This window comes from Patagioenas fasciata, chromosome 4 (assembly GCF_037038585.1).
Source record: "Patagioenas fasciata isolate bPatFas1 chromosome 4, bPatFas1.hap1, whole genome shotgun sequence".
In the NCBI taxonomy this organism is placed as follows: Eukaryota; Metazoa; Chordata; class Aves; order Columbiformes; family Columbidae; genus Patagioenas; species Patagioenas fasciata.
Window position 1 is genome coordinate 42,660,235 of NC_092523.1, and position 27,829 is coordinate 42,688,063.

General features: G+C 37.2%; 2 protein-coding genes across 5 annotated transcripts in view; both read right to left on the reverse strand.

The window, feature by feature from the left end:
* Positions 1 to 859: 859 nt before the first annotated feature.
* MSMO1 (methylsterol monooxygenase 1) lies at positions 860 to 9,916 on the reverse strand. Its single transcript, XM_065837818.2, has 7 exons — positions 9,764 to 9,916; positions 9,397 to 9,455; positions 7,581 to 7,890; positions 6,517 to 6,665; positions 5,440 to 5,566; positions 3,409 to 3,563; positions 860 to 1,816 (listed from the first exon to the last, which is right to left on the reverse strand). Exons 3-7 carry the CDS (start codon positions 7,833 to 7,835, stop codon positions 1,609 to 1,611), a joined length of 894 nt encoding a protein of 297 aa, XP_065693890.2. The 5' UTR covers positions 7,836 to 7,890; positions 9,397 to 9,455; positions 9,764 to 9,916; the 3' UTR covers positions 860 to 1,608.
* Positions 9,917 to 11,368: 1,452 nt separating this feature from the next.
* KLHL2 (kelch like family member 2) overlaps positions 11,369 to 27,829 on the reverse strand; it is a 56,658-nt gene continuing 40,197 nt past the window's right edge. For all 4 annotated transcript variants that reach the window (XM_071807730.1, XM_065836202.2, XM_065836203.2 and 1 more), the window contains 10 exons: positions 23,840 to 23,949; positions 22,279 to 22,395; positions 21,123 to 21,272; positions 20,183 to 20,300; positions 19,349 to 19,546; positions 18,495 to 18,596; positions 17,461 to 17,589; positions 13,105 to 13,245; positions 12,797 to 12,940; positions 11,369 to 12,157 (listed from right to left, as the gene is read on the reverse strand). In XM_071807730.1, coding sequence (XP_071663831.1) covers positions 12,129 to 12,157; positions 12,797 to 12,940; positions 13,105 to 13,245; positions 17,461 to 17,589; positions 18,495 to 18,596; positions 19,349 to 19,546; positions 20,183 to 20,300; positions 21,123 to 21,272; positions 22,279 to 22,395; positions 23,840 to 23,949 — 1,238 coding nt within the window. In that variant the 3' untranslated portion in view covers positions 11,369 to 12,128. The remainder of the gene's footprint in view (positions 12,158 to 12,796; positions 12,941 to 13,104; positions 13,246 to 17,460; positions 17,590 to 18,494; positions 18,597 to 19,348; positions 19,547 to 20,182; positions 20,301 to 21,122; positions 21,273 to 22,278; positions 22,396 to 23,839; positions 23,950 to 27,829) is intronic.

Here is a 27,829-nt window from a genome sequence, read left to right on the forward strand (position 1 = left end):
CTTGAGCACCAGCCTCTGATAAAAAATGAACAATATGGGGATTTCACAGCTGCCATTCACCCATCACATCACAGTCAAATATTTTACTTACTTTTAGAGAGTAGGGGAGGAACACCAAATTTCAATGGGGACACAGATACAGAAGTAAAAGCTTCTACAAAACACTTGCAGAAGAGGCATCTGAACCACTCCCACATCTCAAATAATATTTGAATCACTCTGAATGTCATTAACGCCTTGGATTTTTGTTAGAGGCCTGATCTCATCTGAACTTTTTTAGGAATACCTGTTGTAAGGATTACACCATGTAATGTTGAATATGAAGCAGTATGAAAATTTAGGTGGTCTTGAGTAAGGAAAACACTGTAAGCCTCTCCAGAGGACCTACAGGGTAGATGAAGTCTGAAGAGCAGCTGACATTAAAATACAAAGTGAAAGGTCTTCATAAGGGTATAAGCCCTTCTTAAATACTTCCACTGTTATTTCCTGTGCAACAGACAAATATTTAGATTCAAAAATATTAGACGACTGCTTCTATTACTAGTACAAATCAGGTTGTAGATTTTGAGATTCTAGTTTGTGAAAGCTGTAGTTTGAGAATGTACTCGGCCCAAAAGTTGTTGCTATACAATGTAGCTACATATCCAAGTCCTTCAAAACACAAACCAGCAGAATTTACAAATGTTCTCCATTTCTTACTGCTGTCTTTGCAAGTAGTTTAATAGATAAAACTGTTGGAGACCATACTGACAGAAATAATGCTTCTTCATTAAAGAGATGAACAGAGTAAGATGCTTTATCCTACATGTTCTTTATCACAGCCTTGTATTAAAAAAATATGAAAGGTATAATAGACGCATCAAATCAAATCACATTTATTTCATCAGTCACAAGTGCAAATATAGCAACAAGTCAGTTCAGCAAATTACAACACACAGAGGAAAATGTAATGTAAATGCTAAGAACACTGACAGACCAACTTCAAAAGAGCAGCAAGTTTCTTCAAATAAAAATTTCTATTCTTTTTACCTGTAATCTAAAATAACATAATAAATCTAGATCAGGAATGTCTCTAACTCATGTTTAGCCAGATATTCTGTTATTAACAGTTTGCATTATTCAGTGTGCAAACGGCCTGCCCAAGCTTCCTATTAACAGATGTTTTGGTTTTAAGCAACTTTTATCCAATATTTAAATAAAACAGTGCTGATACCTCTTACTGTGTTATTTCATATTACAAATTTAAGAATATATATTTTAAAAAAACTAACTCCAGTTTCATTGTACATATATAATTCTACCTGGATCAAAGGTGGGCAACATTAAAGATAAAATTGCAATATTTTTTCTCAAAAAAAAATTGATAGACAGAACTCGATCTCTGGTTTTTGCACCATCTTTGAATCTGTAGTTAAAAAATATGCAGTACTTATGTAGAAAATAGAAAGTATTCCCATTAGGGAGATACTGCAGTGTAATTAGCTGTTTTTCCCTACCACTTAGTAGCCAAGGAACAAGATTTATGCTTAACATCCAATCACTATTTTGCTTTACAGAAAAGCAAAAATTGACTAACAGCATAAGCATCAGAGTTTTTACACTGGAAAATTAGTTAGCCTTCTTCTTTGTCATGAGTTTTTGCTTCTTCTCTTTTTCTTGATAGGCAATGAATTGAGAGTCTGTACCGAAGAGTCTGTCCCACCATGTGAAGGTTGAAGCATAATTGCCAATAAAGTTCATGTGATGGAAATCATGAAAACGGGTCCCAGCATAAAAAGGCACCAAATGAAGAGGGTTCAGTGGAACATCATAACCACTACATGGGAGGAGAAAAAAAGAAAAACAATTACAGTAAGAATTTTTCCTGGGTATAAACCACAACAAATAGACACTAACTTCTTGTTTTTATAAAATAAAAAGTGGGTTTTTTGGTATTATAAGGCCCTGAGGTAATCGCTGTAACACTGGCTTAATAGAAAAACAAGACACCTCTCCTAGCCAAATGCTTCTGTAAACTATCCCACAATGGCTTTGGCACTTGCTGACCTTCTCAGCTCAGTTTATTAGGCAACTCAAAAAAATTTAAGCAAGTGACCTAAAAAAACAAACAACCACCACTGCCCCCCAAAAATCCCAAACAAAACCAAAACAAACTAACAAAAACCCAACCAAACAACAACAAAAATACACACACAAAATAACCCACAACAACAACAAAAAACCCACAGTGGCCAACTTCCTGCTGGCTTAAGAGCTTTGATTGACTCAAGAGTGACTTTAGGAAGGAACAAGAAATAATGCTATCTTTTAGGGTCAAGCTATGAATGTCAGCTCAGCTTCTCAAACAGCTACAATTGTAGTATTTCTACTGTTATTTCCAGCTTACTACAAGTTCTTCAAATGTTTCAAACCCAAAAGTTACAAGTAAAGTAATATTAAAACCAGAACAGATTGCTTTAGACAGATTTGCTCAGTAGTACTGGAAAGCATCTTACCACCACCTAGTGGCGAGAGTGAAAGGTAATTTGTTAAAAAGACTTCGTGTGGACAACAAACTGAAACGATATTCATCAAAGGAGATTCGTATTTTGCATAATTTACTTTATGATATGTCACAATATACACTTGTCAGTCTACAACCAATATATAACTAAACCAGCAATGATGTGTATGATGACTTGGTTAGTAGCACCTGTTCCACTAAAACGCTTGACACTCAGCTTGCATTAAGACACTACGTGCTTCATAATATATTTACAGATACAAGGTCAAGTGTAATACTAGCATTTAAAAACGAACTCTGACTTTCCCCTTCCTCTTGAACACAGGAAAGAAAAGCTCATTCATGTGCAGCTTACTGGGTTTTGCACTAGCATTTCAGAGCCAAATTTGAACGAAGTCAGTTATAGTACAGAGACAAGAAGTCTTGCCCTTTCTATACTATCTACCATAAATAAATAAAAATGATTTATTTATTTATTTAAAAGACAGTCAGTGGCAGCATAGCTTAAAGTTTCTCTTGCCCAGGAAAACTGGCTGACAAATCATTAAACAAAAAGAACTCTTAGCTGGAATGTCATTTTTTGTAATTGATTTGTGGTGTTCTAATATGCATAAGGTCACTTGCACACCACCTATCAAGAGCCAGACATCCTAATGAGCCACTAAGCTTCTGAAACCCTCCTTGAGATGCTCTAGCTATTGTCTATGCTCTTTTAATCAGCAACATCTGCCAGTAACACTACCTCAAAACAGAAGACAACGTAACTGTTCCGATTGTGTCATTCTTTGTAAGATGCATAAAAGCATTTCAGTGGCAAAATAAACAGCGAAACTCAGTGAAAACAGCTAAGTTTAAGACAGACTTAGGGAGAAGAGAAAATTATTAAAAAACACTACGGATTTCACCTGTGTACATCAATGGTTTCCATCAAGCGACCTATCACCCATGCCCACAGAAGAATCACATGGTTACAGAAAACAACAATTCCAATAAAAAAGCCAGCTCCAAGGATAAGCGTTTCCAGAGGATGTGCATATTCTGCTTGCATTCCAAATGGAGACTAGAAAAAGATAACAGGTAGGAAAACAGTCACCATTTTTGATTTTCTATATTCCCAAGGCAGAATCACCATTTTGTGGTTCTCCCCCTTTCCCAATACCCAGCAAGACTACAACAGGACAAACGGAAGGATGTTGTGGGTAAGGGAAATCATCTGACTGAGCACAGGCCTTAACATGGGTGTTCAGCTCCTCATTGGTAAGACAGAAAACACTATTCCAGGGTCATAAGGATTATCATTCCATTAGTGATTCCAAACACTTCACTACTAATTGAAAAGTTGAAAACTTCTATTTCAGCTTACCATTACTCATTATTTCAGGAATATTAAAAAAGTTTGGGAAGCTCCTATCAGCTTTGCTAGACATCCAGTCTTGGAAGCAGAAGAAAGAAAGAAGCCAAAATATTCTCAGAGTCAGGATTCACTTAGAAATTTATTTTAAAAATAATTTAAAAGCTCTCCTCATCTTTGACAGTTTTAATATAAACTGTTCAAATATTATGAGATTGAAATAAAACATCTTTTTTTCTTTATATGAGTATATATATATATATTTTAATGCAAACACACAACCCCCCAGTCATTCCTACATTTGGTTTACAAAAAAAATAAATTCCATGGAGAGTTTTCAGAAGTAGACCACTATAGAAAGCTAATAATAATTAAAAAAATTAACCTAATGCTCAAGGTTATAAGTTTGGCTATCAGGAGAAAAAAAAAGAAAAAAGTCCACTTTGACAAAAAGGTGATTTTAAAATCATCACCTTTTATTATCACAGAAAGTTTTTAGTGAAACAGCCGTTAGCCTACAGGGCACTTCTGTGTGAACTAACCACTCATGAATAATGGCCAGAAGCTGCTCCTGCTAAAGGCCTGAGGGGCTGCCAAGAGCAAGAGGAAAACAGCAGCTGCTGCTGATGTACGTACATATGAATACATCAATCAATACCAAGCTTCTCTATTATTGCAACCTGTATAAACCACCCCTGACCCAGTAGCTTGCAGTTCACCTCAAGCACCCTATGGGTTATACACTGAAACACAGCAGCAGACAAAAACCCAGTAGCGCTGACCTCTGTGATCCAGACACATCCAGCTAAACACTGCTATCAGATATATAGTGTAAGCAATGCTGGGCCCTACCTGGTGCAGAGCAGTGCCACCTCCAGTCAGGCATGGCTCATTGCCTCCTGCTCAATGTCAGCTCCAACACCACTAAATGCAGAACCACCCAAAATATCTCTGTATTGCACTACACTCTTGTAATAATAATATAATAATAAAAAAATTATATAATAATAATATAATGAAGTATATATTGATTATTATTCTATTATCACTTACAATAATAATAAACTATCACACAACTGGATACACTACTTTCGGACACCTACATCCAAAGCTATAAACCTTCCTCGAATCATATATCCCGTACATATGATGCACACACCCAGGCTGTGCAGGAGCCTCCTGTCTGGATCGTGGTCAATGACTGGTATGCTCTGGATAACACCCTACATGGCAGACAACTCATGAACAATCAAAACCAGAAACCCACAATTTCCGCCTCCTCTAGCAATCAAGCACGTAACACACTTTTAAAACCTTGCTTACACTTAGCTCAACAGATACGATCAACAGTCAGAGTTGAGTGCCACCTTTCATTCCCATTAAACAAAATAAAATTACTGGAGGTGTTTTCAGAAACAAAATGGCTAACTGTTCTTGACAAAAAGCTCAAGAAAAGATATCTGTTCCACAGTCAGAGGGATGCAAAATTCTTGAGTCTTTCAAATAAGACCTTTAAATAAGTTGTCTGAAACCACACCTACTAAAAATTACTAAAAAAAAAAAAAATAAATCAAGGAATACATACAATAAATTCATGGTGAACCTTATGGATATACTTGTATATTCTCTTGTGATGCAGCAATCTATGTAGGAAATAGTGCCAGGCATCCTCAATCACTGCACATCCAAAGCACTGGGCAACCAGAACATACCTTTAAAAAGAAGATGAGCTATTAGTTATAGAATATGTTAGCAGACACATAATCTTGAAAGATAAAATGGTTATAGGTTAGTAAGGGTGGGAAATGTTTATATATATTATTGATTGAATAACAGTGCATTGACATGACCCTTTTAACTTACTAAAAATATTAATTGCCAAGCACATTAGTCCTTGTGCCTATCAGTTCATCTGTCAACATACTGAAGTGAATCAGCACATAGTATAACAAACAGTCATTTCAATATTACACTCTATAAAGAACATCTGTAGACAGTACATGATGTAGATATAAAAACACGGAAGTGCATCAGCTATCTAAACCAGATAGAAAATAAATCTCTAAGAAACATGAACTGCTGTTGTAAAGAACAGGAGAAAAAAAACCAAACAAAACAAACCCAAACAAAAATCCCAAACAAACAAGAACAACAACAACAACAACAAAACCCCAAAAAAACCCCACAAGACAAAAAAGCATTTATAACTCATTCAGTTTTGTTTAAAATTCTATCAGTTCAGTGTAAGAAAGGTGAATGTGAAGCAGGTAGTACATTCTCCCCTTTGAGGAACACACTGTTGCTATGATATAAAACAAGATGGAGGAAAGAGACACTTAGGACAAATCAAAAAATGTTAAATAAAAAACCTCCAGAAAGTCCAATATTTAACCCATTCCACCATGAATCTTGCTTCACTTACACAAACTCCCTTCTAATCCCCCCCTATTCCAAGCATCAAAACAATTTGGGCCAATTAAAAAAAAAAAAAAAAGAACCCTCTACTTAACTCCAATAGCAGTTAAGCATCAACAGAAGCAAGATTAACAACATTTATATCGCCTAAAATTACTGTGTACTAGAGCTGATGACACTATTTGTAAAATATTCTACCTCTGACTATATGTAACTCAGCATCATCATAAGAGAAAAATCTACCTACCATCTAGGCATCTCTTCCCATCCATATGGAATGTTAAAATACTCTGTGAAGTAATAGGTGCCACAAATCAGAGGAAACTGAATAAAAAAGTGATTGAAGAGGAGTGTTTTGAAACACTTCCACTGTTTTTCCCAGGTTTCTGGTTTATCCTAAGAAGAAGCAAAAACCATCAGTTGTGTTACAAACTTCAATTGCACATAAAGTGCAGTAGAAATTACTTCAGAGGTAGTTTTATTTCCCTTTGGAAGACAGACAGCAGACCCTCCTATCATAAAAACTAACTCAGACAACGGAAATTACATGGGATTGGATTCAGTTTCATCAAAACCTCTTGTTTTTCTAAGCTAACTTTCTGTAAAATTTAAAGTCTCTCTTAAAAGAGGTTGTCTTTGCCAGTCGCCCCAAACTATTCTTGTTATTTCAGTGTTTGCAATTAGCAGGAATATTTCCTATTCAACAGTTTAAGACAAATCTAAGTTTGCATATCCACAGCTAAAATAACATAATGCATTTCCGTAGCTAAAATAATACAAAGAGAAGCCGAAGATACAAGCTTGTGAAGAAATACTTGTCTTGAAAACGTCCAGTTTTTGCAGGAAGACGTTTTACCATTGACTGTAATAATTTCAGAGGCTGATATTATTGATTTTTAATTCATATTACGAGGAACTGGTGGAAAACAATAATCTTTAGATACTGGATGTGGCTTTGCTAACAATTAGGAGTGTGCAGTCCACACTAGAATGTCTCTATTACTAAAATACTTGAAAATCCCTTCAAGAGGGTGTGCATTTAGATAATTTGAGACAACTGCTATTAAATAAGCACATCATTTAATTCTTTCATAATACTAAGACACACCTCTACCACCAGATGATGTGATTCTACTATACCTTCCCCTGCTGACATATAAGCTTACATGGAGAAAATTTAACTTTGCTAACATGGTGACTGACACACCTTCTCTCTTTATACTACCATGGTTAAAAGGATACGCTCCCTCAGAAATACTTCACACTTTCAAAGACATATCAGGAAGTGCATAGTTGACAACTTCATCTTACCTGCTGAATTTTATACTTTTGCATGTATGGTATAAACTGAAAGACAAATCCAGGTACACAGAGCAAGAAGTATGAAAGTTCATGAACTATAAGTGATCCCCAAGTCGCAATCTGGAACTTTGTGTAGTTATCCAGCATGTAATTCCAGGCATTTTTAAATGGTTGTTGCAAAGGATTGTCAGGCAAAAAAGAGTCTATATATTCCACCGCCAGATAGGCAGAGTTCAAAATACTAACACTGTCGTTCACTGCCATTGCTCAAACATAAAGCATCACAATTACAGTTCTTCTACAGTTGTCTATAAGTAACCTGAAAATTTTGAGAAAAGCAAAACAAAACAGTGGTTAATCTTCAAACAAAAAACATTACTTTAAAACTAGGTAACAACTAAGGTAAAAACAGGGAAGGCAATGAGCTCTCAAATTTTGAGATTAGTTTAAGGGAGCAGAAAGATAAAGAAATATTAATTATTACCCAACTATTATTTCAAATTTTTTGCAGGATAATTATATTCTGTACTAAAAGAGTACAGAAGGGTTCAAACCAGATTTAGAAATTAAATTAACCATGATATCCCAGTCTCATTCTTCTCATAGTCATGAGCCAGAATGCATGCAAATTACATCAACACAGCAGTCTGCCTTTAAACTGCAGCTGGCTTGAGGCAATCTACCTTTTCATAAGTAAGGGAGTTTTCATCATAGCTCCCCAAAGCATACAGGCAGCATTCTTGCAGGTGCCCAGAACTTCTGCGATTTCCACGGAGTAGGCTCCTTGTTGGTTCCAGACGGGACCTTTAAAGCTCATTTAGTCCACCCCCCTGCCCTGGTCACTAGAGCAGGTTGCTCAATATCCAACCTGGCCTTGAACTCTTCCAGATGTGAGGTATCCACAGCTTCTCTGTGCAGCCTGTTCCAGTGTCTTACTGCCCTCACTGGAGAAAGTGTTGTCCTTACCTCTAACCTAAACCTACCCCTTTTCAGTTTAAAACCATTGCCCCTCGTCTTGTTGCTACAGGCCCTGGCAAAAAGTCTCTCTCCATCTTTCTTATAAAGCACCCTTTCATATACTGAAACGCCGCAGTTAGGGGCCCTCACCTTCTCCAGGTTAAACAACCCCAACTCTCACAGGCTCTCCCCATAGGCAATGTGCCCTCTGATCATTTTTGTGACCCTCCTTTGGACCCCCTCCAACAGGTCCATCTTCCACTCTAAAACATCTGCACAGTTCACAGGCCAGAAGACGTTCGTTAGTCCCTAGTCAATACACACAGACTAAGTCTAACGTAAACAACTACCTGAAAGGAGGTTGTAGCATGGAAGCTGTTGGTCTCTTCTCCCAAGTAGCAAGCGATAGGACAAGAGGAAATGGTCTGAAGTTGAGCCAGGAGAGGTTTAGATTGGAAAATAGGAAAAAATTCTTCAAATAAAGGGTTGTCAGGCATTGGAACAGGCTGCCCACGGAAGTGGTGGAGTCACCATCACTGGAGGTGCTTAAAAGGCATTTAGATGAAGACCTTAGGGACATGGTTTAATGCTAGAGTTAGGTTAGGCTATGGCTGGACTGGATGATCCTGAGGGCCTCTTCCAACTGAAACGATTCTATGATTCTATAAACAATGCATCAAGCTCAATATCCAACAACATTAACTACCATTTTTCTTTCTTAGCAATAGCATCAGGATGCTACTATTACTTATTACCAGCAAATACATCAGAGCAGATACCATTTTAACAACGATAAATACATCAGAGCAGATACCAAGGCAGCTTACAGCCCGAGCTCCTGAACCGATGGCCACGCAAGGCTACTCACCCTTCCGGACAGGCAGCCGGCAAGCCGCGGGGATCGGGCTCGTGCGTCCCGCCGGGACCCTGTGAGGAAGCAGAGTCACCGTGGCACAGGCCGTCAGTGGGCAGACGCCGCCAACGCACCAGACGATGACGGTGACGAGAGGAATGCCCATCCCGGGGGAGCCGCCCGGCCGCGCACAGCCGGCCCTCGGCGCGGCGGGACGCGGGGTGGCGCAGGGCCGCGCCGCACGGCGCGGAGGCGCCACCGGAGGAGCCGCGCAGCCGGCCGGGCGCCCGCACCCCGGCGACGGCACCGGCACCCCCGCGTCAGGCCGCAACCGACCGACCCACCGCCCTCCCCCTGCCCAGTGGCCCCGGGCGCCCCTCACCTAGGTGACAGCGGCGGCCCCTCGCAGAAACAGCACCAGCAGCACCTGCAGCACCAGCGCCCGTCGCAGCAATAACAACTGCCGCGATCGCCGACTCTTCAAGTGCGCCCTCCCATTGGCCGCGCAGCAATCCCCGGCGCGGCGCTCATTGGCTGGCGGCAGCGGCCGAGAGTCAGGAGTGCGGGGGGCCGGGACGGAGCTGCGGCTCCAGCGCACCGATTGGCTGAAGGGGTGGAGTGAGGATAGTGAGACCTCAGCGTGCGGCCAATGAAGCGGGAGGGAGGCCGGGTGACGTCAAAGACGTGATGAAGAGACCGGGACCTCAGGTGGGCAGAGGGGGGCGGGGTGAGGCGGCGGCGGGCGCGGCTCTTCGGCCGGGGCGTATCTGCGGAGCCGCTCCCCGGAGCCCCCGTCGCAGTACCTGCCGCCTGTCTCCACACGGCCGGATCCGGGCGTGAGCGGCTGCAGAAGCTGCCGAGAATCCAGTCTAGAGAGGAGCCCCCAGTGCCCCCTACCTCCAGCCGCGGCGCTCCCGACGTTTCGTTTACAGCGGTAGCTGCTCTTTCACCTGAGCAGCGCTGCACGGCGGGGCAGCGCTCTGACTCACCATCCTCCCCATTTCTCAGGGAGGAGCGGCCTGTGCCCGCATCCTCGGCCACGCAGCTCACACGGGCTTCCTGCCTTAAATTAAAAAAACAAACAAACAAAAAAATTGACATACAAGGGAATATACAGCGAAATATGATGGACCAGAACCCCACTGAGTTTGGTATCACGCAGGTAAAATTCTACAAATAATACAAATGTACAATTCAAATAAAATGTTTCTAGTGAAACCCACTATTCCAAACACATGATGCATGGTACAATACCAACGGTAAAAGTACAATCATCCATTTAATTTCAGCACCTGGCAAAAAATCTTTGCTATTCTTAACTGTCATACTAATTCCACAGCTCAAATAGTTTCATTGGAACTTAAAAGTGGCCGCTATCTTAACTGAAAACCAAACCTTTCAGAAACAAACCTGAAGCAAACCAGTGATATTTACATGGCAAGTTCCTAAACCTTAACAATTTTTTTCCAGTTCCTTGCATGCAGATTTAGAGAACAGCATCCTCTGTCTCTCCCGGGCCTCCAATTTTTAACAATTAAAAATAAAAATAATTAAAAAACAAAACAAACAAACAAACAACCCACAAAACCAGCAATGTCAAGAAGATTATTTGGTTTGAGACTTGTATTGAGAAACACAAGTTTTAAGCGACTTGTTGCCATTAGGAAACAATATACAAACTTTTATTTGAAGAAAATGTCTCAAATATGACAATAACTTTGGTAATGTTAAAAGGAGGCCATCCAAGAATGAATAAAAATGAGCTGCTTTGTAAGCATGGCCATGTACAGTATACTCAGATATTAGCTAATAGAAGCTAAGGTTACACGCATAAATAGGCCTTAGTACCATGCAAGTTCAACACAATTTTGTACATTCATTATAAATTTTCAGTTATTTTCATGCCAAATCACCTTTTGGATAAAAAGATAAGAAAGCAGTAACATCTAAATGTGACCCAAATTTAACAGAAAAAAAAAATCGTAAGTGCAGACAACATTTTTATTAAAAAGATCTTGAAATTACACCTGTTCAAGAACTGTTATACCATCTCTGACCTCCTTCAGTGGGAATTAGTAGTGTTAACCATTATTACATATCAAAAAATACAACTCTGTTTTACAACATAGTACTGGCATATTCAAAGTACTGTGCCAAATTATAAATAGTAAAATCAGGTTTTGAAGAATTTCAATAGAAAGCAACTTATGCTCACACAAACATATGCACATATTATATTTATGTAACAAAAGTTTTATAAAAGGAAACAAATTTACCCCATGCCAGCTTGAATTACTGAGGTGGGATTCAATACCTACTATGAAGACTGACAGTTCATTTCTTTAAATATATTTATTAGTCTCTGGAAAAAATAAGACAAAAATTTACTTTCACCAGAATACACACCATTCTTCACTGACAATCCATTTCTCAGTCATGACTGACCTAAGTCGGTCCTTATGAAAGTGGCGCTTTTTTTTTTTTTAAGACTTTGCTATAAAAAAGAAATGGTCCACTAAACTTCAAAAATTCAATCAGCTTCTGCTCAACTGCAGGATAATCCTACACATTGCTTCTGCCTAGAGTAATCTTCATCATCTGTCATCTGTAATAGTAGACAGTCACATCTCCCACTGTGACTCAAGGTGCAGCTACAAGTAGAGAAGTGCTTAGAGACTCAGTCACTTCAAATACACTTGTTGAAGACTGCTTCTAGTGCATAATCAAGTTGAAAATCCCTTTATTGATCATAATGGTTTGTCAATAACTGTAACGCCTAGAGTGAGGAAAAAAAAAAGGCATAAATCTTTAGGTAGTATTTCAAAGAAATTCAAGAATATTAAAATCAAGTATTATTATAATACCTTGCAACTAGCATAACATCAAAAAATTGTACCAACATCAGTGTCCATATTTTCCCTAACTTCTCTCTGAAAGTTGTCTGAGTCAGTGCAAAGTTCTGAAAGTTTCTGTGACATGAAAAAATTTGCCATTACTGAAGTTTATTGTAAGTTAAGCATGTCCTTAACATTCACTTAATAACTCCTTTGAGAAATTCCAATTATTGGAGGAAAAGATACCTGAAACAGCTCTTGTTTTCTAAATATCAAGTACCAAATGGATCTCTGTAGACTGAGACACAAATCCCTTGTTAAAAAAAAGGTCTGGTCCTGCCAGAATCATCATCATCATTCACTTACATGCTAAACCCCTTTTCAGTACAGTTTAATACCATTTTTTTTTCCTTGTAGTGAATAATTGTTTTAAGTCATAATTCAAAACATGCCATCAGATTCTTCAGACCTGTTCCAGTATCTTAGGTTTTACCTTAGACAGGACTTTGTGTGGATGATTTGTCAAATTTTGTAGCTGTTGTACTGTAAAGACTGTTAAAAAGTATCTATATACACATTACCTGCATAGCTCCTTCCTGTACTCATACAAGATGACACAACGGTCCATTTATCAGTTGTTGGATTATAATATTCCACTGTTGATAAATTACAGGAACCATCATCTCCTCCAACTACATACAAGAGACCATTTACAGCACAAACACCTAAAAAGAGACGGGAAACCAATATGAAGATTAGCAACAGGCTTTCTCACCCCATAAAAGCATGTTTTCTATTCTGTGACATTCATGAAAGCAGCAGAAATGCAGGAACATGCCATTTACACTAAATGATCTTACCACTATGTTGAAGTAATTGTAGTGTATACCTGCATTCCTTCTGCACATGTTCATGTCTGCAACCTGCTTCCACGTACTGGCCACAGGATCAAACACTTCAACACTTTTTCTTACCAAAGGACCATCATGACCACCTACTGCATACAATAAATTGTTTAACACACCAACACCTGCAAACATATGAAAATACCCAAAATTAACCAGAGAATGCTTCGACTGATACAAAGGAGAAACAGTAAATATTATGTCCACTAACATAAATCCTTCATCCACTCAGTGTTAAGAACTATTTCAGAAAACATTTGGGTCAGGATGCATTAATTAAAGCAAAAAGACAGTAACCACAGTAAGGCACTGATAAAGTATCTTGTTTGCTCATCAACCGTATTGCAGCACACAAAGAACAAAGCTGTTCTGCAACAGAAGATTTAGAAAATTTTGGACAAAAAATGATGTGCAGGAAAATGAAGACTGTTGAAATCTAGGACTAATTAGAAGTGACAGTAAATGAGACAGTGTGCTCAGCCAGCATAACAGAAATTTGACAAGATGATAAAGCGTAAGTGAATTTTTAGAAAGTAAAAACTGTGTGGTACAGAGCATAAAAGCTGAATGGACAGACATTATACAACAGGGATGTTTCCACTTAGGTATTGGAATACCTGGCAAACATTTATAAAACAAAAGTAAACAGAGTGAGCACATTCCTCCTCCAAGATTTGGAGAACACCAAGCTTCCTTGAACCAAGCTTCAGTTATCAAAATATTCAAAAGGATATTAAAGGGTCTCCTTTACAACAAGATGTTATCAATCTGTAAGCTTGGGATGAAGGAAGAAATTAAGCTAGTCTATATCTACTTGCTAATGGGGCTGCACATATTAGAAAGATGGTAATAGGGTAAACAGAAAGGAAGGTCTGTTTATTTATTCCTCAACTTTATAAAGCACTATTAGAACCAAAACATAATAGATGTTCAGAAATGCAGGGGTAGTTTTTTGCATTAAAATTTGTGAATGATGGACCATAAAGACAATCGAAAAAACACGACTATGGAAGTACATTGGGAAATCTAGTATATGTCACATTTAAGATTTGAAACTCAAAGCTGAGATACAGATTTGCAACCATAGTTCTTAAAGGGTTCCATGGAAAGGGCAGAGCTTGAATGCAAAAGACCAGTTAAGTCGTTCAGAGACAAAGAAATGCTGGGTTAAAAAAAAAAGAACTCCAAGACCTTAATAGCCAGCTGAAATAGCTTTGAAAACATATCACTGATATTGTATGTAAGAGCCATTCCTATATGGGGACAGAAATGACTCCTCCTGAAATAATTACATTTTCTTTTTAAAAAGACACGTTTTCATAATAGAAGGAAAAACGGGAAGAAACATGGAAGAGTTCATTGGTACTGCAAGACTGAAAAATGGCTTCTTAATAGGACACTGCTTTATAAATCATGCTATCTAGTGCTTTTTCGGTGATATTCACTACTAACATTTCCCCATATCCTTCCCAGTTAATTTAATTCATTTTATTACTATTATTTCTAGCTATCATGTCACAGTATAGTGTGACAGCTTTTCTTTCTCCCGCTCTGATCACACTTTATCAGACAGGATAATATGACATTCATCTTTTGTAGCATTAAACATCACAGAGCTAGAAGAAGAGCTAAGATTTTTAGTTTAAATATGTGCTGTGATATAAAGCCTCCCCACCCAGGCCTTCTGTATAGTTACCAACCTTTCTATTCAGTGTGTGGAGCTTTCTCTCTGCCACATCGCCATTTTTTCTTTGATAGCTCCTCATTTTTAATCATATCCTTCATTCCTCTTTGGTGCTTCATTTTCCCTCAATCCCACACCCATTTTCCATGTCCTACCTTATTTCTTGTTCCTTCCGTCTGTATCCTCTTGTTGTCGTCTTCTGAGTTCTCCTTTCTTTGTTAAATTTTCTTTCCTGCCCATTTTTCAGGACCCTGTCTTATATCTCTCATCCCTCCCAAATGGCCTATATCTGGAACTGAAGTTCCTTATCCCAGTATGTGGCTGGAAACAGATCTGTCCCCATATTGATGAACTGAGATTTGTACTAAAGAAGAGTAACTGAAGGTTAACCTCTGAAGTTTTTGAATGAAGCTGAAGCAGTGGGAACAGAAGAGATGGGCTTACGTTCCTTAAGATGACCAGAGATCAAAGGTTTAACACAGGAACAAAATTCTCTTTAGTTAGGACCCATACCACCACCGGGACTGATCACCAGTTGAAACAATTCTGGTGGTTTGGGATATTTGGCCACTACAGCCAAGCTCAATCAGTAGTCAGGATTTTCACATTACCACCCATTCCTTCCCCAGGCACAAATGTAATTTTCCATGTATTTAACAGAGTGGCACAGAAGGATGTTGGTTATTTAACTCCATTATATGAATCTGAAATAACTGGCAATATTTACTTTTCCTCTCCAATCTTTTTTTCATCAGAGGGCAAGGTAAAAGGCAGCAGAGAGTTGAGTAAACAAACACGGTCCTGAACTCTGGGACAAGGAGAGGGAGGAGAGGGGCAGAAAGGTCCCAGCAGTTAGTGTATCTAAGGCACTAAATTTCAGAGTTGCAGAAGTAATTCAATATTTTTTTAAAAATCTGAAAATATATAGAGTTTAAATAGGCTACGAGCACAACGATAAACCAGAATAGTAAAAAAAAAAAAAAAAAGCCGAGGTAAAATGGCTGTGAAGGCAGATTGCAAAATGAAACTTTGTCACAACCAACACTTTTGTCCTTATAATAATACTTGTAATTGCCCATTTTATATAAAAGTTATCCTCAAAACTTGCCAATATTAGACCGGAGTAGGCAACTCTGGCCAGTTTTTAATCCAGAATTTACTTCCAAGATGCACAGACTAACTAGAAGTTTCACAAGACAACATTTTCTCAAGGTACAGAGTATCATGTTTCTTTATTCACGTCACAGTTTTAGTTTAGAAATAAAACACTGCTTTTAGCAATAAGAGACATATCAACTTCCTGATTTTGTGAAGGTATAAAGGAAGTATCCCAAAATAAATATCTTACTTATAGTAATTATTTTAATACTTTTATATATTTCTTTTGAAATAATTTGGACTTAATTTAAACATCATTACACGGATTAAAAACTGTTCAGAGTTAATAAAGAATAATGGAAGGCAAGATGTAAAGTTGGGATAACTATTAATCATCTACTGAGCACACTAGAAGTCCATCCAGTTTTATTTGTAGCAACAACTCTTCCAATTATTAAGCACATTAATGCAATCACCACTAGGTATTTGAAGCATGTTGCTAAAAAGCACCATTGAGTACCTGACAAAAAGTTACTTAAACAACTAAAAAAATAAATGTAGAGATATAATATCATGTAATTTGACTTGAAAAAGTCCATGGGAACAGATCTAGAGAAATAAAACAACTTCTGCGAGCTGAGAAAACCTGAAATACCAAAAGACAAATACAGGACAGTAAACAGCAAATGAGATTTGAGTCCATAATATAAATAGATAATGAAAATGCTAAAGTCAATTTGGAGCTGTGGAGGCATCATTTCATTAAACAAAAGCAAATACCACAGGTACTTTTGATGTCTTTAAAGAGAGATATACATACTCAGAATCTCAAGAAGGAAAAAAATCCACAAAAAAAAAAAAAGAAAAAAGAAAAAGAGATTTTAAAGTTTATAAAGAAATAAATGGATATACCTTGGCTAAACAATAAGAAAGGATAACATGTAGTAGCCTATACATATCCAAAGGATGTAAACACCAGGTGATGAGAAGAATTACTGAAGATGAAACAAAGGGTACGTAAGTGGAAGTAATAGGATGAAACCAGTAATACAAACTTAAGAATGAACATGGACAAAACTTCCTGCAGTGAATCAGAATGTGGAACAAGTCCTCCAAAGAGGTGGAAATCTAGTCATAGTTCACACGTAAAGTCAACCTGAAAATGCCATCAGAAAAATCAGCCCTACACTGGCAAAGACATCTTTGAAGAAACGACATGTTTTCATCCTGGCCATCTAGATTTTGACACTTCAGTATTTAAATGACATTAAATTGTCACAATCCATGCATATTAGTCTGTATGTTAAAAACATAAACAGTTATGGGAAGAGGAGGAAAATGAAAAGTATGAAAAAGCAAGGAAAGAGATTTACTATTAACAGACTGAATCTTACTATATTGGATAGTTTTGTATTTATAACATGCATTTTATAAGCCATCTGAGACTAACAGATTCCATCAGACGCAGACTTCAGCTTACCTTTGATGTTTTTAGATACATTTTAAAACCACAAATTAACTTCAGTTTTGCAAGGATAGTTGTTTCTTCACCACTCACCTGCTCCACTCCGTCTAGTGCTCATTTCTGCAACATAGGTCCACTCATTTGTATTGGCGTCATAGCATTCTACCGAACTAAGGCACTGACGTGACGCCCCATCGTAGCCACCAACAGCATACAGTTTGCCTAGAAAGGGCAACCAACAGACACCTACCAATTTCTAATGCACACAGACTATCCTGGTACACAGGTTGAAGAGAAGTCATCATTCTCTGAAGGTACATTGTTGTCAATCAGTTACTGAGTTTCTATTTTGTAATTAGTTTGACATAATACACTATAGTTCTTGTCAAGTTTAGGATGTAAAGGCAGACAGTGTCTAACAAGAACAACGTGAGTCAAAAGACTTTAAATTGCCTAGCTGAAATACAACGGTATTTTACCCTGATTTTAATTAAAAATTGTTCAAAAGCAAGCTAAATCAAGTATGTCCAACATTGGGAGCTCACAAATAGGCTTCTTAGAAAGTTCAGAGGAAAGTTACTTGTACAGTCTGCATTTTCAGATCAGAAACAGCAGTTAAAACACACACCTAAAACTGTTTTAAGGCCCACGAGCCAGCCCAGGTCTGCATTGTGAAAGCAACATCCAGGCTGTTCACCACCAAGCTGACTCACAAGTCAACACTTTTCCTGGCACTGTCTGTGAGATCATCCTCAGTGTGCAACCAGCACAGTCAGCCACAGATAACAGAGTTAACAACACTGCAGTGCTACAGCACTAAAAAACAATTCATAAGGTCATGGCTTCAGTAACCAGACTCTTTAGCTTTGCTGGCATGGGTAACCTAGAGCATGCACGTTTAGCAAGCTTTTCCTCAGTTGGCCTCAGGCACAAGTGAAGCTCTGGCAAAAAATTAAAACAACTATACTAAAAGCTGGTCAAAACCAAGTAGAATTATTACCTATTGTTTGTACCATTTGAATTACAAGGTTGAGCAAAAATACAAATCTGAAGTATGTTTTCAGAAGTGAGAAAAAAAAAAATTGCATTGCCTCCCCCATTCTTTTTAATATCATTTGTCAACTTACCTCCAACAACACCTACACCAACACTACTTCTTCTTGTGTTCATTGGAGCTACATGAAACCACTCATTAGTCTTCAAGTTGTAAACTTCAACTGATGATAAACCTATGAAGACAATACAACATTATTTTCTCTATAAATCTAGGTGCAACATACTGTCTACCTTCTGGAAAATTCTTCATATCTGATAATTCAAATTATTTAATTTTAAGGACTGCTAATTACTGTGCAAAAGGCACAACTGATGTCCTTTAGATAGCAAATTTCAGTCAACCCATTCTCTGTGTCTGAAAGTGGGCAAATTAATAAAAGCTTTCGTGCAACTCTGAAAAATTACTCCTTGGATTTTTTTCTTTCTTTTTAATTAAGTCACAATGTGCTCTCCTACATAAGCTTCAATAATCATTATTAAGGAAGAGGATCTTCTCTGCCTAAATGGTTTGATATATCTGTGAACAGAATGAATAGTGTATGTCCAAAGCCTTCCCACAAGTAAGAGAAAGCTGTTTGTAATCCTATTTACAGTACTATGTGAAAACAGAGAGGGATATTTCATATGAAAACAGGATAAAAGGTAATTTTTCTGCTCACGTCCCCCACAAGTTAAGGACTCTGACTACAAAAAGAATACTGAAAGGGAACTTGTCAAAGTTTCCCTAGTCACTGAGCCTAAACTCTTTGACAGGAGTGAATAGTCCACTGTTCAGGTAGAAGGACATGACCACTAAAGCAGATTCCACACCAGGCTGCCCTCATGCTTGGTGCCACCACAGCTACCAGGAAAGAGATAATCAAATTTGATACGATTATGTCAAGATTAGTCAAAGCTAATCAGCAGTGTATAAAGGCAAAAATACCTGTACTCCCATCAAATCCTCCCACAGCATAAAGAAGGCCATTTAATACAGCTGCTCCCAGTGTGCTTCTCCTGTCTTGCATATTGGCAACGCTTGTCCACTGGTCCTTCACCGGATCATAGGAATCTACTGTGCGAACTCTCAAAGAACCATTGAAACCACCAACAGCATAAACCATGCCTCCCATGTACACCATTCCTAGAGCAGGGAACCAGGGAGGAAAGATGAGTGGTTTAGTCTCTTTGTCAATTAATTTTATCCCATTCTGTCCTAAGGATGCAGATACACAATTTACAGTGCTACACTACCAGGGTTTTGACAGTGTCCTAGAGCCATGCTTCATTCAGATTAAGGACTAGAAACTCTGACACTTTTTGTTACTAATAGCTTACACTTCCAAATATCGTGCTTGCTGAATTTCTTCTTGCTGAGGTATCTCAGTTGCTTTAAGATCACATCTTCACATTTTTGGTATTGATTTGTCACTTCTTCACATTTTTCATGCCATTTAATAATAATGGGGTATTTTAATAGTAAAATTACTCATTGTTATAATGCAGTAACATTTAAATTTATTTATCCTCTGTATTTATGGGAGGTAATAAAGGTTTTTCCTAGAGATTACAAATTGAAGCACAACTTAAGATCAAGTTATCAAACTTGTATTGTTCCAGATCAGCAAGTAATTAGAATTTTAAGGATGATCACTGAAGTCAAGGCTTAGCACTTTCCAGATAAATATCTTAAGTACTGTTTGAAAGAACATACAATACTTCATACAGACGCCTAATTCTGAAGCATTACCAACCGCAACAAAAACGGGGTGTCATTTACCTGCTCTACATCTTCTGGAAGGCAATTCAGCCACCTGATGCCAGCGTTCTTCTTTAAAATCATAGCATTCAACACTGCGAATTGCCTTTGGTGCCTGTCCTCCAACTACCATCATCAACTAAAAGGGAGACAATCTTTTAAAAATTATTTGCATATATAAGAGAACCTGAGAGATCAAAAAAGTGTTATAAAATAAAACAAGCTTCTGTACAAAAAATAATTAAAGGATGCTTCTCCAAAATAAGAAATTTGAATCTTGCAAACCAGGCAAAAGTAATTCTTTTTAAAAAACACATGCAATTTGTAACCATTGTGTCCAGAGGAAATATCTGAACTAGAAAACCAGGAAGCAATTAGAGTCCAGATAGACCTCCCATGAATGGGGTGGATCCTGCTGATTCTTCACATCCTACTCTGACCTCAAGTATGAGAACTCAACATCTATGGTGTTCAATGGAACATTTCCTTTGACAGAAATGTGTTAAATCTGCTGAATGGAACCTCCTGTTCCATTACTGCAGTTGCCATAATAGTTCTACGAGGATAAACTTCTTTATTTCATAGGGAATAAAATAATAACAGATGTTTGTTCCATTTTCTTCTTCTAAAATGAGCAAAAGACTATATTTAGCTAAAAATGAATAAATGCCCCCACTCAGAAGCATCAGTCTTTGTTAGGATTTTGTTGTTTCAAAGAAACAGGCTTACTTCCGCTGTAACACCAGGCCTACAATTGTATATTTCTTACATTTCTCAAATGCTGAAGATGGGAGACTAAAACATCTATATCACAAGTAGTATGGAGTATAAAGCTAGTCATTTGTTACATTTTTGTGATAAACAATTTTATGGGAATACCCCAAGTGACGGTCATCTCCTCATGAAATCAGTTAAAATAGAGTTTGAAGAAATAAGTACATTGGAAAAATAACAGTCTTACTTTCGGAAGGCTAGCAGGTGTTCTCAGTTTCGTGCGAGTGCTTTTCATCAATGCTCGTTGCTCAGTTGGCAGCAAGTGATACTTCATCGCTTCAATGAGGTAATCTTTACAAGCACTGCTGTTCTTAACCAATATTTCTTCTTCAACTCTCTGTTTATTAATAAAAGTTTAACAAGGTCTGAGCATGTTAAGGAAGTGAAACACAAATAATCTGAAATGTAATAAAGTCGGTGTTATATCACACAAATGCAGATTACTCTGATTTTTTTTAGATTGTAGTTTAACTAGTTAGACATGAATTTATGTGATGGCAATATGCAGTCACTGCAAAAAAAAGTTTGTTCTCTTCATTAGTGAGTAGAAGAAACAGAGTTAGGCAAGGCAAATTATTTCCTCACAATCAAGCACATTTATTGACTTTTCAACTATAGAGTACAGAACACACTAAGGTGCGAGTGGGGAAAAGAATTTAACAAACTAGTAGACAACCTCACAACAATAAAAAACCACAACAGCAAAACAAAACATGAAAACCCACAAAAGCAAAACAAAACAAACACAAAACAACCCACATGAAGTGGAAGAAATTAATAACACAAACCCAGAATTTTTAAAATAAACATCTACCAGACTTCTACTATACCTACTAACGCGTGCTAATAGCGAACTGGTATTTTCAATCTTAAATATTTGACCCAACACCTAAATATTCAAATGATCTTATAAAAGTTGAAAAAATGTATTATATCTAAACCAGCTAAAGAACTGTTTCCTTTATCAGCAAGTCCTAAATAACTTAGACAATAGATTAAATTCTGAAATTTAAAATTCACTTACAAAGTGTTGTATTAAATATCGTATTAAAAATGAAACCTAACCTGATCTTAGCTAATTAAATCATTCAAATCACTATTGTAGCATGACAAGTAGCCAGCCAAACAGATAAATGACTTATACAGGATATCTGCTACGTGGCAATCCTTCCTTTGACTCTGTGTGTGCATGCGTGCATGTGCATGTGTAACGGTGACTGGTTATTTCTACTTTCAGTGACACACTACATTACACTGTTTAAATTTAGAATTATCCATCTGGCATTAAAAAAAGAAACTGGAATGTTCACATGCAGAAGAATTAGTATTCCTTTTTTGCTTACCTGAACTAAATATTCGCGGGAAAGCAAAGGCAGCCGAACATGCTCCATCAGGCGTGCCATTAGCTCCTGCCTGACATCTTTGTCATGGTTAACCCACGCTATCACTGCTTCAAATACCTTCCAGGAAACAAACAAATGCGAGTCCCTTTGACTTACAAATTCAGTAGTATGAAAATAGCAGTATGCCTCCAAAAAACAGTTTTTGCTTATACTACAATTCCTAACGTGAAAAAAACCGACAGCAGTTACAGCTCCCATTATTTCCATATTTACCCACTACGAAATTCTGAAGATGCAATAGCCAGTCTCTTTTTATGTCACCCCTCTACTGGCATTTCAAGAATACCTGCACTACATCGACAAAATGCACATAATAATTTCATTGATACTGAAAATCCAATAAAACTAGGTAAATAAACAACACAGCAGCAGGGATATTACAATCCTCACACTTTTCTTCCTTTCTTGGAAAATTGACCTGCCACATAATCATTCAAATGACTTGTCATCACTGAGTCTTACGGGAAGAAAACTCAAGCCTAGTTTCTCCTCTATTGCACAGCAGCTCGTCATACACTAGAACATTAAAACCTTAATTATAATCCACAGAAGCACCATCACATGTATCAAAATCAAAGTGATAAAACTGGACCTTCAGGGTATTATGGGAACAGCAACATGACTTTGCTAGTTGTGGTTTAAGCAGATAGTTCTTGGATCCAAAGTTTCAAAAGTTTTTAACACAAAACACTACCTAGCCATACAAATCAGTATTCAAACACGTTTTTGAATACAATTTAGGCTCTTTTGAACAGAGGTGTTAGTACAACTATATACTCCTTGGAAAAAAGAAAACAAACATATTTTAAATTGATCACAACTGGATTAAAAAATTAATACTTTTACAACTTGTAAACCATTAGAGGTTCAAAGAGATGCATTTGGCTCAGTGAAGATCAGAGTGTTTCAAAAATGGCTTTAACAAAAGGAGATCTAGCTAAAGGTGAACCAACACATATATTTAAGGTCAAGTTTGGTTATACCAAGCTACCCAGCCATCTCCTTTGCAACCCACATTTCTTCAGTCAGGGTAGACAAGCCACATACACATACAGAGATTTAATACTTTTGTGAGCCTGCTGATATTTAAGTTAGTATCTGGCGTACACTTGCTCTTCAAACTACTATTTTTGAGTTATTTATCCCTTGGTAAACCAAACTCCTGTGTATGTGACTCACAGCATGTGTCCTGTTTGTTCCGCTAAAACATAAGAAGAGTTTTCCATTTAATTTTGTTTCAATTTTTTCAAACAACAAATGGTTATGTGATTTAATACTGTTTTAGGATTTTTAAGAGTTGAGAATAATTTTCAACATCAGACTGACAACACTTGGGAAAAATTGTCAACAGTTTTGGGAAAAATCCTTCAACCATGAGGACAATACATGCCCAACTTCACTGAGGAAACAACGCATCCAAACAAGTGCACAAAAGCAGTAAGAGCAATTCGCTCTCTCACCCCAAAGAATAAAAAGAATACTGGGACACGGGTGGTCTTACCTTCTCTTCTGAGGCAATTGTGAGCTTGTCACTGGATATAAGACTGCACACCTGCTCGACACCAAGATTGAGGTATTCTTCACTAAGAACGACATCAGAAAAGTGCTGTTCTGTTTGGAGGAAAAGCAATACTCTAACTTACAGTGGTATCCCACAATAAGCATTGAAGCAGCAGAGGAAAAATAGAGAAAACAAGTCAATATGTCTGCTATTTTGTCATATGTAGAAGAGATACCTTAAAATATCTTCTATAGTTTAAAGTCTGGTCTCACAAGTGGCTTTTGTATTTAAAGATTCTTAAAAATACTTGAAGTACTAAAACACATCATACTAAAAGTAGCACAATCATAGAAATTTAACATTTTCAGCATTGGCTCATCTCAGCACTTGTCCGTGACAATTACTTAAATCTCATTTTGCTAACTTTGTACACACAAACACAGCAAAAAAGATCACAGAGAAAGAATATGCCCTCTGTGCTGTTGACAAACGTTTTAAATGTGCAGTTCAACATGGAGAATGGCTGATGCATTAGAACTAACCAAAAGTTTTGCAGTCTAATGTAGGTCAAATCAAACAACAGGTCTGGTTACTGTTGCATCTCTCAGAGCTTCTCCAAGGTCATAAAAATATTACATATCACAATATCTACAACAAGTAAAAGATGTGTAGTTTTTCCTCGGGTGCCTTGTTTGTTTGTGGGGTCTTTGGTGGTTGGTTGGTTTTGGATTTTTGGGTTTTTTTTAATGGTTGGTTGGTTGTGGGTTTTGTTTGTTTTTTGGTTTTTTTTGTTTGCTTGTTTTTAAATGCCTTAAACAAAACTGATAAAAATCAATGCTTTAGTTGTAGAATGAGACATTTTATTTTAACATAGAGCTTGTATCTTTATCATGTTGTCATTCAGTTATTCAGTTGTCCTCTCGCTTCCCTAAGATTGCTTTTTAAGCCATTCAGTTGCATAAAAAGCAGCTCCATCCACTTAAAGGTTATTCTCCCCCTCTTCAGTTATCCTTAACAGAAGTTAGAAGGAACAAGTGTTAATGGGAATTTAAGAATCCACTCAAAATTAGACTAAGTAAAGAAAGGTCATAAAGCATATTCAAACTAAAGAACTTTATAAAGCCTTCTCTAGTACTACTATAGTTAAGAATCCATGTTTGACCAACTGCCTTGTTTAAAAAAAAAAAAAAAAAAAGTTAAAGAATGCTGAATGCTTCGAGATCAAATAGTCTTTAAATTTTTCAGGTCGACTTTGAAGGGTACAACAGCTTTTATTGCACTAAACTAAAGATTAGAGAGCATAGAAAGGTAAATCCAACACAGTATAATTCATGTCCTTTATCTAGTTTAGCATCTTGTTCCTTGAACCAGGGAGCACAAATTGCTTCAGACAAAAGTCCAGGAATATGTATGAAATGTATGATAATAAAAGCTGCTCCCATAAAGGTCTTACTATAACCATGGAAGATGAGAGAATGGTAGCCAGAAGGATGATATTTTACCTTAACCACATTTTACTAAACAATAAGTTTAGTGAGATACAATCCAGTCCCCTTGAATCCTGGTAAATTCTTTAACACCTTACTGTAGTAATAATGCCACTGTCTCATTGAACAAAAAGGCCCACATCTAAATTTAACACCTAGTTTACCATTGAATGGTTTTCATAGAATATCCTGAATACAATGATAGGGAAAGCTGAAACCTTTCTACTGAAAATCATTAATTTTTCTATATTCCTTTTAGCCTTCATCTCTGTTTTAAGTAGACAGTCCTTGCCTTTTCAGTCCCTCATCCTACCAGCCTTTTGATTCATGTAATCATTACTACTTGTCCCTTCAATCCTGCAGCATTCTTGTATGATGGATGTATAGTATTTTCTGCCATATTCCAGGCAATGGGAGAGAAAGGATGACGAGAAATACTACTGATTTTTAAAACACCACCATTACTTTTCCAATCCTTACAAATTTTTGTCTGGTTGCTTTAAGACAACAAATACGCAGGGTCTTCAGCTGAAGTAGAATTTTCCAAGGTACAATTATTGAAATAAGTATCTGATTAATTTTACTATTTGCATATGGCAAATAGAAATTGGGAAAGGTAATTTGCATAAATTTGTTTTATGATAAACTCCAAATTTCAAGTGACAGTGTCACAAAACAGCATGCCTGACTGTACTCAGAAGCTGAGTTAGGAAGAAGCATGATCCAGGTCTCAAACAAATCTGAGGTTCAGAAGCCTTGTTCATCTCCCCCAAGAAAGCTGATCCAACAGGATACACTTTGTAAACTAGAAATACCCACTTGATTTTAAAGGCTTATATACAAAAGCTTTGCTTTTTAAAAGTTAATTTAGATTTATGACATGCTCTAAATAGGAAAAGATACAGCCTCTAAACCAGAAAAGTAGAAGCTGAGAATTTTCACAATGAACATGATGCTGTCTCCTGTTTTCATACTAGGAAGAGAACTGTAAAAGAAAATCTGAAAAAAAAAAAAAAAAAGATAGAACTTCAACAAAAGCTAAGGCTATTTTACTGGATGTCAGACTCTGTGCTTAAAATATAAAACAAGGCACATGGCCAAGATAAGAAAGAAGAATGAAAAAAGGAGATATCAAATAGGAGAGTAGATTGCTATATAAATTTTAGTCATGAAAAAAAGAGATGAGGTGAAATAATTCGTACCTTAAAAATCAGATCTCTTGTTGCCAAGGAGACCATCTTAACTGATTGATAGATAACCTTTTGGCAGAAGCCAATTGAAATTACAGCTAAATGGATTATTCAAAACAATTAGAAACTGAAAAAGGACAAGGAAGTGCAAAAACACCAAATAAATCTGCCAACAGCAATTTATCTAAAGCTGGTCAAGTGCTGAAGACAGATGGCATTCTTTTATTGTATATAAAAATAATGCTTATCAAGTTCAAACTTTTTGCTTCCTTTTAACAAGAAGGACATCAACTTCTTTAAAATAATATTATTCAGTACTAAGATTTCCAAAAATCCCACTTAGATTCTCTTTTTCCAATAAATATGAGAGAAAAATAGTTTTGGGGGTGCATGTATTTTTTTGACTCCTGAGTTAGGATTTACATTATCCAATATTATTGCTCACATCCTGAAAGCTTCAATAATTTGGAGATATTAACATCAAATATCATTAAACTTATGACACAATTAAATATTTTGTGCATCTGTCTCCTGCAAAATCTTAAATTAGCTTGGTTTGTTTCATTAGGTAATATACTTCTTTCTTCATTAACAGCTTCTAGATAAGCAAAAAGATAGAACTATATGGCTGGAAATTTCATAAGAAAACAAAATACCTTTTTTTTCCCTCCCCCCCCAAATCAGAATTTTCCACATAGTGTGAAACTTTGCCAAATTCGTACTGGAATCCTGCACTGCTTGTTGCCACTTCACCCAGATACTGAAGCCAGCTGGCAGCCTGGAAACAAGCTGCAGAGCTGCAGAGACTTAGCTCCCAAAGTCCCGCTTCCTAAGCAAGTAGGATCCTACTTCTTTATTATCAAAACTAAAATCTGCCTTTAAAAAAAGAATCCCTTCCATTTTAGGACATTTCTAAAATATCTGTTCCAATTGCATATGTAAAACAGATTTTCACATTTTCACAACCAATAGAGACAGTTTCTATCTGAATAGCTGAAGATCTGTCCTTGTCTGCCCTGTACCAGTAGGATGGGACTTCAGGGACAAACTAAAAGGACAAAAGGAAGTTCTTAACAACACCAGAGGAGTTAGTAACAAAATGTTTGCATGTATAATAAATGATGCCAGTATGGAGAGCAAAGGAAGACAATAGGAGCTGTTAAAGTACTGGTTTTTGGTATTTTGCATCATGAATCTGGAAACGTGTTTGACATACACACAGCAGTAGTAAGTGCTTGACCTACCTCTTCTACCTGAAAGGCACGTGGTCTAGCTGGTCATAAAGATACTGTCACTAACCTTTTATTTTTCAG

Excerpts from the sequence above, each read along its gene's own strand:
- MSMO1 (XM_065837818.2), bottom strand. The coding sequence starts at position 7,835 with ATGGCAGTGAACGACAGTGTTAGTATTTTGAACTCTGCCTATCTGGCG. Across the intron at positions 6,666-7,580 it reads AAAAGTATAAAATTCAGCAG|GATAAACCAGAAACCTGGGA; the intron begins GTAAGATGAAGT and ends GCTTCTTCTTAG. Across the intron at positions 5,567-6,516 it reads TGGGAAGAGATGCCTAGATG|GTATGTTCTGGTTGCCCAGT; the intron begins GTAGGTAGATTT and ends TTCTTTTTAAAG.